Here is a 9,508-nt window from a genome sequence, read left to right as displayed (position 1 = left end):
TTGTGTCATGTGATGTTCCACCTTCAACGTTTTGCTTACTGTGACCAACTGAACACTGTTATGACATGAAAAAGGAGAGGGAAAAATGACAAGGTAGTAGGGAGAGCTAGAAGGTGATTCTCCTTAGTTTATTAATAATTAATATTTCTTTAGCTTATAATAATATTTTAAAATGTTAGTATATTTAAAGTAATTCTAAAATTTATTTTCATTGATTTGCCTTACAAAACTAAACTATTTCTTTTATTTAAAATTTTATATTAAAATTTGTTAAATTATATGATTCATAGTTGTGGTCTTGGTTATAGTTCATACTATTAAGTGCAACTGACTAAAATTAAGAAAATTAGATGTCACATATTAATATCAACACATACTGGATTGAACTAATAAGTATTTTCTAATATTCGCATTTTGAATACCGAAAAAATGAGTAAGGCACAAGTTCAGTTAGCAAGTTAGCATTTTAGGTTAATAGTAGGCCTATACATTTTTTTTAGTGTATATATAATATATTATTCACTTAGAATTTAATTTCCATTATATAAACAATTAATTATGTATTATTATAGTAAAAATAATTAATTTTTAGATTTATTATTTAAAAAATAATTTAAATATAATAATATAAAATTCTTTACACAATTAGTATATTAAAATTATTATTAATCTTAATCTTACATAATTAAATGACGTGTCATGGCACTTCATTTTTTTTCGGTTATGAACAATTAATAATTAATAGTTAATAAAAATTAAATATTTTTTTTTATTCTAATGATCTTATTATTTTTTTATAAATTTATACAAATATATAATACAAAAAATTATATCTAAAATAACATTATGGAATTATCATTTCGTTAATAATATTGTTAACATTATAATAATAATAATGTTTTCATAAAGTGAAAAGAGAAAATCTATTATTCAAAAAAAGGCAATCTTTCTTTCATTTTAATAAATTTAACTTTAATGCGTACAAAATATTTTATATAATTAATATAAAAAGTAAAAACGTTACTAATTTGATGCATGTATAAAACGAAGGGGCATAAAAATTAAATTAATTTTAACAAAAGAGAAGAAAGTGAGATGAATAAAAGAAGGAGATAGCTTAATGTGAAGTGAGAGTGGGAGTGAGTGGCTTCCTTCATAGAAAGCGGAGCAGCACAAAAAAGTGAGGTCTCCATTGTTTTCCATTGGATTTTTGCGTTGCATTCTCCAATGCTTTCTCTCAACACCCTCCAACACAACCCCTAACCCTGCATCTCCGTTTTCCTTCTTCTTCTTCTTTCAAAGCAAGCAGCTATGGCTTCTTCTTCAGTAGTGTTGTTTTCTCTGTTGTTATTGTTGTTGTTGGGTCTTTTTAGTTCTCACTCTTGTGCCGCTAGGCTCGGTGGTTCAAGACAGAAGCTTGAAGTCAATAGGCATTTGAATCGCTTGAATAAGCCTCCTGTTAAGACCATTCAGGTCTTCTTCTTCTTCTTCTTCTTCTTCTTCTTCTTCTTCTTCTTCTTCTTCTTCCCTTTGTGGTTTCCCCAAAAAAAAAAAATGTTTTTAATTAGGGTTTTTCTTTTTCCTCCCAAAGAATAGTTTGGTTTTGAAGAAAAAAGATTACTTTTTTATTTGGGTAAGCTAAAGGGGGTGATGTTGTGTTTGAACAGTGATTTGTGTGGCTTTCAGATATTTTTCACTCAGGAATCAAAATAATCTTTGGCTTCTACTGTGTTTTTGACGTATTTCCTCCCCGTATTGTAATAAAAAAAATGTAGATCTTTTGTGTTCACATTTTGATTTCTTCAAGCAATGTTCTATGCTTCTATGTTTTTAATATTTTTTTTCTACTTGTTCATACTTCTTATTCCCTGGAAAAAGAAAAATTCCCTTCGTCTAAGAAATTATTGGCTGGGTTCTGAAGCAGTAGCAACTAGAAAGTACTGGAAGGAAAGAACTTGGGCGATGATTTTCTTTTCTTGGCATTCCCCACTTTTTATCAAAATCACCTACTGAATCTTAGAAAAAATGGAAATATAATTAACGAAGCTTTGCTTTGAATATTTTATTTTGCTAAGTATTTTTTTTTTGTAGTGTTAATAGTGTGATTTATGGATTGTGCAGAGCCCAGATGGGGATTTCATAGATTGTGTGCATATCTCTAAGCAACCAGCTTTTGATCATCCTTTCCTTAAAGATCACAAAATTCAGGTCCATATTATCTTCACACAGAATCTAATCTTTGGTTTATTCTCCCCTATTATTACTATTATTATTATTATCAGTTTTTTCTTCAACTTTTATGTTTATTTTTCCCTAACACTGGATTGCATTATTGGTTAATTGATTTAGATGAGGCCTAGTTTCCACCCTGAAGGGCTATTTGATGAGAACAAGGTTTCTGAAAAACCCAAAGAGAAGATTAATCAGCTGTGGCATGTGAATGGTAAATGCCCCGAAGACACAATACCAATTCGGAGAACAAAGGAAGAGGATGTCCTTAGAGCTAGCTCAGTTAAAAGATATGGAAGGAAGAAGCACAGGTCAATCCCGAAGCCTAGGTCAGCACAACCTGATCTTATTAACCAGAGTGGTCATCAGGTATTATTGATTGTTCCTCTTAATTTTGATGTTTTCTATTTTAATTGGCATTGGTCTAATTTACTTGCATGGTTCCTTTGTTGATTGTTGTTGATTCAGCATGCAATAGCATATGTTGAAGGGGACAAGTACTATGGAGCAAAAGCCACTATTAATGTGTGGGAACCTAAGATTCAGCAGGCGAATGAGTTCAGCTTGTCGCAGCTCTGGATATTAGGAGGCTCGTTCGGACAAGATCTTAACAGCATTGAAGCTGGCTGGCAGGTATGCTAAGAAAGAAATTGATTTTTGAAGTCCACATTTAGTTTGTATAAATTCTGATGCCTATTTATTGATGATAACAGGTTAGCCCTGATTTATACGGCGATAACAACACTCGGTTATTCACCTACTGGACAGTAAGTATTTACCTTTTAACCTTTCCTATATTCATATACTGCTTTTATTTTGCAATCAAACTCACATGCTATGTTCTACAGAGTGATGCATATCAAGCTACAGGTTGCTACAATCTTCTTTGCTCAGGATTTATTCAGGTCAACAGCGAAATATCGATGGGTGCAAGCATATCTCCGGTTTCTGCTTACAGAAACTCCCAGTATGATATCAGCATCCTTATCTGGAAGGTAAAAATCCCAAAAAAGTCATCACATTACCTATCTGCGAACATAATAAGCACGGGGTAATCATCTACCCAACTAGGTGTTTGTTTGGCTTTGGGACCGTTTTAATAATGTCCTTGAGTGCTTGGATTCATTTTTTCTTCTATAGGTACAAGACATGTCATGTGGAAGAGTCAAGTTGTCAGTTTATAACATGTTATAGGTTTGATTGGAATCTTAAATTCTTCATATTTTTACCCATCAACTGACCGGTAAAAAAGACATTTTAGCCACTATTATTGGCCGCATAGTTGGAAATTAGAATCATCTTTGTAGGATCCTAAGGATCCATTTATTTCTTTTCTCATCTCCTTTTTGAAATTTGATCATGATAATGGACCCCAACTGTAATTGATGAGTGGGGCAAAGCAACTGTGATGAACTTGCTTATGTACTAACACCGATGATTGCGCAATGCAGAAACACATTTACACCACTAGCAACAGTTTGTATAAGATATTCACATGTTCTTTTAGGCATCATTTAGTGATTGTTTCAGGACAAAGATACAAAGATACAGACGGCCCAACATGAAACAGACCCTCTCTTTAAACCTTCAAATTCGTTAATGGTATTAAGTATTAAACTTTTTCTTTTTATCTCTTTTTTTCTTTTCCATGTAGGATCCAAAAGAGGGACACTGGTGGATGCAATTTGGGAATGACTATGTATTGGGATATTGGCCTTCATTCTTGTTCTCATACTTGGCAGACAGTGCCTCCATGATTGAATGGGGTGGTGAGGTTGTGAATTCTGAGCCTGATGGCCAACACACTTCAACTCAAATGGGAAGTGGCCATTTCCCTGAAGAGGGTTTTGGAAAAGCAAGCTACTTCAAGAACATTCAAGTGGTTGATAGCTCCAACAATCTCAAAGCTCCAAAGGGACTTGGAACCTTCACTGAGCAATCAAATTGCTATGATGTTCAAACAGGAAGTAATGGTGACTGGGGACATTACTTCTACTATGGAGGACCTGGTAAAAACCCTAATTGTCAATGAGGCTAAAAAAAGTCCAAGATGAACGGAAAAAATCAAAAAAAGAAAATGCAAATTATCCTAGTCTAGTCTTCTCCCTTGTATCATTATTAAACCCTAATGTTAAATCCCCGTTCATTTTTCTTTTCTTTCTATCCTCTTCTCTTGTATACCCTTTTTTTTTTCTAGTGGAAAGTTTTGTTTTTTTTTTTTCTTTTGTTAAAAATATTGAACGATTCTCCATGTAAGGTTAGTGGGTAAGTGTGGCTAAGTTTCTTAAAAGCCTAAAGAAACAAAGGCCTTTAACATCCTTTGTATTTTTATTTGTTTGCTTGTCAATGACAATTAAGTGATCAAATCCTTCACCTAATGTCATTTTTGTAATTTACTGAAACTAGCTACAACAATTAGTTATTGATCTTGTTTCTTCATGGGCTATATTATGAAACAATCCCCATGCTTGGATTGGAGTTTCTAGTTTCAGGTTTCAATTTTTTTTTCTTAACGAATAGTATTCGAATCTTATTACTAATATTAGACATTTGATAATGTAATTAGAGAAACTTTGGTTATCTTTCTCCGGTTAGGAATATCAATCAATTAATTAGATTAAAGCTAAGTTGGGGTAGGCCAATGCGGAAAATGAAAAAATTAATTAATTAAAAAACATTTTTATTTAATTTGGATTGGAAAAAAAAGTAGCAAACTATGCATGTGAGTGGCTGACAGCACTTTTGTTTGCATATCAACTTTTTTCGAAAAGAGGGGCCACTTCCACAACGTTACATCAAACCTGCAAAATCAATCCCCATTTCACAATTAAAGCCTGTCAAACACTCAAACATGCTCCGCCAAAAAGTCTTAGCCCCACTAATTTCTATTTGGACCTAATTATAAAATTATTATTATGCTAGTGTTAATAGTCAATTGAGTAAGTCAACAAAAAAACTCTAAATCAATTCTTAAAAAATTATAGTCGGATATTTTAATCTTTAATAAATTTTACTCGTTAAATCAGTTTTTAAATTTTTTATTTCGATTAGACAATTCACTCCCAAAATCATACTATTCGTCTTTATAACAAACTTATCTCAATTTTAAAAATTCTTAAGAACTTGTGTGGTTAAATTTTTTTAATATTATTAAAAAATGTGGTTAATTTGTTTGGATATGCAGATTTTGTGTGTGTGTTGTGCATGGGTATGGAGATGGGTGGTGCTAGACATGAAGGTGGAATTTTTTTTTCTGAACCATAAAGTGAAGAAATCGGACTGTGAGATTTCTTTGTTAAAAAAATTTTGAACACAAATAGAATGGTCCGATTTGTGTAGGAGGAAAAATCGGAGAATCTGATTTGTACTTTTAATTTTTTTTATTTTGAAAACAAAAATCGGATGGTCCGATTTTAATATTAATTTTTTTAATTGTTTAAAATACAAATCGGACGGTCCGATTTGTGTAATGCAATTTTTTTTTAATTTTTTAAACACAAATCGGACGGTCCGATTTGCTCTTAACACCACAATTATATAAAGCATCTATATACTCCATAACTGTGTCTTACACCATTTCTCCTTCCATATCTAAATTAAAAAGTGCAAAAATATGTGTTACATTATGTTATTTAGCTTTACATGAGTTTTATCCTACTAACAAAAAAACTTGTTCACTACTCAGAAGATACAGAACGTTGATGTCATTTTGTGTAAAGAAATTGTTTTATTTATTTAAAATAGAAAAACAAAATTGTCGTTTTGTGTTTAACTTATTTTTTTAATTATGAAAATAAAAAGCGACATCGCCATTTTGTTATTTTAATGAATTTAAAAATTAAAGTTGGTCAAAATATTACTAATGTATTGTAATAAAAGTGAAAAATTAATGACGTTTTGTGCTCATAGAAATAGAAAATATAAAACTAATTATAAAAGAAATGATGGGTTGTTGCTTAAACGGCTCATTTTTATTGATATGGAGGTTTTGTGTGTGTGTTATCTGGATATGGACACATGGGAGCGCAATACATAATTGTGGGGCAGCTTTTGTTCTTAATGTCAGGTGCCACAATTCGGATGGTACGAGTTGTTTGAGTTTCCTGTTTTGCAAGCAAATCGTTAGGTCCGATTTGGGGAAGAAGAGATGATGAATTTCTGGATAATGGAAATCGTACCATCTGAGTTGATGGTTTTATTTTTTTTTGCGTTGTGAAAATCGGAGGGTCCGACATGTTTTATTATATTATTTTTTTGAATTCAGTTAGGTAATCGCATGGTCCGATTTGGTTGGGACTTTAAATAAAAGTTGGTGAAAATGCATATCAGAGCAATCACTCTCGCATCGTCTTCTTCTTCTTCTGCAACGGCCCTCTGGTTTTTAGCTCATCTCTTTCGTTTCTTGTTTATTAAAGGAGCCAAAAATCTGAAACTCAAGTTTATGAGGTTGTTAATGTGATTGAGAGAAATGAGTGACAAAATGTTATTGAAAGTGTATTATTTTGGTCAGATTTTGTTACAAACATCTGAAAGAGTAACATTTGTTTGTGAGAATCCGTTAGATTTGGTGATTCCTTTTACAATCTCATTTGAAGAGCTAAAGGGTGTGATCTGTGAAAAGATTCATTCTGAGAGGGCAAGAAGGATATCATGTATTCTATACAGAAATCCTATACAAGTGTTTGGTGGATTCGTCCAGTTTCAAACGAAATATGTAACGGACGAAGCGAGCATGCAAGATATGTTTTCCATGTATATGGAAAATCGGAGACAACTATCGTTCATCGAGTTGTATGTGGAGTTTGAGCAATGTGAGGCCAACCGTAATATTCTACGGGAGGATTACAATAGCGACAGTGAAGAAGAGGTCGAAAGCAACTACGAAGTTGTTGGTCCAGATGGAGATGTGGTTCCAGGTGACGGAGCTATGGCTCCGGATGTGTCTGATATCGCAACTGCTCTGGCAAACGATGTGCCGTTTGAGGAGCCATCATTCATGCGAGTTTTGGATTTGGAAGCCATGCATGTTCCGGAGTTTCCGGATTATATCAATGCTGGTACGTAATTCTCCATAATTATATGAAAGATTGGTTACCTATTTGTGTATTTAACTCTAAGATAGTAAATTTATAAGAGAGTTATTGATTTAGTTAAACTTAAATTAGAATTTATTGATTAAGTAGCAAACTAGTTAAATATCCGTTAGTATTTATGAGTTAATTTAATAAATTAAGTAATTATAAATTGGAATTTATTAGTAAATTAGTTTAATTAAAATTGGTTAAATTGGAATTTATTAAGTAAATATAAGTAAATTAGTTAAATTAAAATTTGTTAAATTGGTGAGATTTAGTTAAATTAAAATTAAGTCCATATAAATAGGAATTTATTAGTAAATTAAGTAAATATAACTAGAAAATTAGTTTAATTAAAATTGGTAATATTGGAAGTTATTAAGTAAATATAAGTTAGTTAAATTAAAATTTGTTAACCGGGTTAAATTTAGTTAAATTAAATGTAAGTCAGTATAAATAGGAATTGATTAGTAAATTAAGTAAGTATAAGTAGTAAATTAGCTTAATTAAAATTGGTTAAATTCGAAGTTATTAAGTCAATATAGGTAAGTTAGTTAAATTAAAATTTGTTAAATCTGTTAAAGTTCTTTAAATTAAATTTAAGTGAATATAAATAGGAATTTATTAGTTAATTAAGTAAATATAACTAGTAAATTAGTTTAATTAAAATTAGGATCTGTTAGTTGATTAGTGAATATAAATAAGTATTTGTTAGTAAATTAGTTAAATATAATTAGCTTGGAGGGTTTTATTATAATTGATGTAGTCATCATTTGTTTTACTTTTATTTTCGAATGTTTAAATATTTATGTTTCTAAAATTTGTTGTATGGCTGTCCGCAGAAATTTCTGTTGTCGCAGATGGTGAATTTGCCGTTGGGATGGAATTCAGTTCGAGGGACGCTGTTATTAAGGCGATAAAAGAGTATACTATACGAAAAAGCGTAGATTACCAGGTGTATGAGTCTGAGCCGTTGACATTTTATGCGAAGTGTATACAGTATGGGTCAGGATGTGATTGGCTTATCCGGGTTAGCATGATCAGCCGGAAGTACTGTTGGGTTGTAAGGAGGTATAATGGCAGTCACACATGTACCAGAGCAACAATTTCTCAGGATCATTCTAAGCTGGACTCAACCACGATTGCAGAAGCAATTAAACCGTTGGTTGAGGCTGACCCCGCCTTAAAGGTAAAATCGGTTATAGCAGAGGTGCAATCGAAGTTCAACTACACTGTTAGTTATCGGAAAGCATGGTTGGCTAAGCAAAAGGCAGTGGAAAAAATATTTGGAGGCTGGGAGGCATCGTACGAAGCGTTGCCTATATGATTTGAGGCCATGTGTCACAAGGAGCCGTCAGCTGTTGTTCATTTTGAGACTATGCCTGCATATCAAGGCGATGACTTGGTGACTGATATTCGGGTATTGCATCGTGTCTTTTGGAGTTATTACCCCTGCATTAGAGCTTTCAGACATTGTAAGCCAGTTGTCCAGGTCGATGGGACTCACTTGTACGGAAAGTACAAGGGTTGTCTACTAGTGGCAGTGTCATAGGATGGCAACAACAATATCGTCCCAATTGCGTTTACAATTGTGGAGGGAGAGACTTTAGATGCGTGGCACTTTTTTCTGAGTAGCCTTCGTCAGCACGTTGTCACTCGGGATGGTGTGGGACTGATATCCGACCGTCACGAATCCATAAATGCAGCTGTGGAAAGGAGTAACAGGGCTTGGTCACCTCCGAGAGACTTTCATATGTTTTGCATCAGGCATATAGAGTCGAATTTTTTGAGGAAATTCAAGGCGCCGTACTTGTAGAAACTGGTCGTCAACATAGGTAACTATCAGAGTAGCTAACTAATTTAATATCAGAGTTCGATTCAATTCGTGTGTTGACCTATATTGTCTCAATTATTTCTTTCTATCCTGCAGGATATTCGAGGACGGTGCGTGAGTACGAGGTGCGTTACCAATGTTTACGAGAACGGGGCGAGGCATACACTGACTGGTTAAACCGAATCCCCCGGGAACAGTATGCGTTGGCTTTTGATGGTGGATATAGATGGGGTCATATGACGACAAATCTGGTGGAATGCATCAACTCAGTATTGAAGGGTACACGCAATCTCCCCGTGACTGCCCTTGTGAAGGCAACATTCTACAGGCTGAACGAGTTGTTTACCCGAAAAAGAGCGGATGCAGAAGA

General features: G+C 33.2%; 2 protein-coding genes across 2 annotated transcripts; both read left to right on the top strand.

Annotated features, from left to right (window-relative positions):
- Window positions 1–1,086: 1,086 nt before the first annotated feature.
- On the top strand, window positions 1,087–4,675 carry LOC107480509 (uncharacterized). The gene is made up of 7 exons (XM_016100661.3): window positions 1,087–1,473; window positions 2,122–2,208; window positions 2,350–2,598; window positions 2,698–2,862; window positions 2,943–2,996; window positions 3,078–3,224; window positions 3,884–4,675. Exons 1-7 carry the CDS (start codon window positions 1,312–1,314, stop codon window positions 4,259–4,261), a joined length of 1,242 nt encoding a protein of 413 aa, XP_015956147.1. The 5' UTR covers window positions 1,087–1,311; the 3' UTR covers window positions 4,262–4,675.
- A 2,022-nt stretch (window positions 4,676–6,697) lies between these two features.
- LOC107480446 (uncharacterized) lies at window positions 6,698–8,631 on the top strand. Its single transcript, XM_016100589.1, has 2 exons — window positions 6,698–7,286; window positions 8,147–8,631. Exons 1-2 carry the CDS (start codon window positions 6,698–6,700, stop codon window positions 8,629–8,631), a joined length of 1,074 nt encoding a protein of 357 aa, XP_015956075.1.
- The last annotated feature ends 877 nt before the right edge of the window (window positions 8,632–9,508 follow it).

Source organism: Arachis duranensis, chromosome 3 (genome assembly GCF_000817695.3).
Source record: "Arachis duranensis cultivar V14167 chromosome 3, aradu.V14167.gnm2.J7QH, whole genome shotgun sequence".
In the NCBI taxonomy this organism is placed as follows: Eukaryota; Viridiplantae; Streptophyta; class Magnoliopsida; order Fabales; family Fabaceae; genus Arachis; species Arachis duranensis.
The sequence above is the reverse complement of the archived record's forward strand: the minus strand, read 5'-3'. Positions and strand labels throughout refer to the sequence as shown.

Excerpts from the sequence above, each read along its gene's own strand:
- LOC107480509 (XM_016100661.3), top strand. The coding sequence starts at position 1,312 with ATGGCTTCTTCTTCAGTAGTGTTGTTTTCTCTGTTGTTATTGTTGTTG. Across the intron at positions 2,599-2,697 it reads TTAACCAGAGTGGTCATCAG|CATGCAATAGCATATGTTGA; the intron begins GTATTATTGATT and ends TTGTTGATTCAG. Across the intron at positions 2,863-2,942 it reads GCATTGAAGCTGGCTGGCAG|GTTAGCCCTGATTTATACGG; the intron begins GTATGCTAAGAA and ends TGATGATAACAG.
- LOC107480446 (XM_016100589.1), top strand. The coding sequence starts at position 6,698 with ATGAGTGACAAAATGTTATTGAAAGTGTATTATTTTGGTCAGATTTTG. Across the intron at positions 7,287-8,146 it reads TCCGGATTATATCAATGCTG|AAATTTCTGTTGTCGCAGAT; the intron begins GTACGTAATTCT and ends GGCTGTCCGCAG.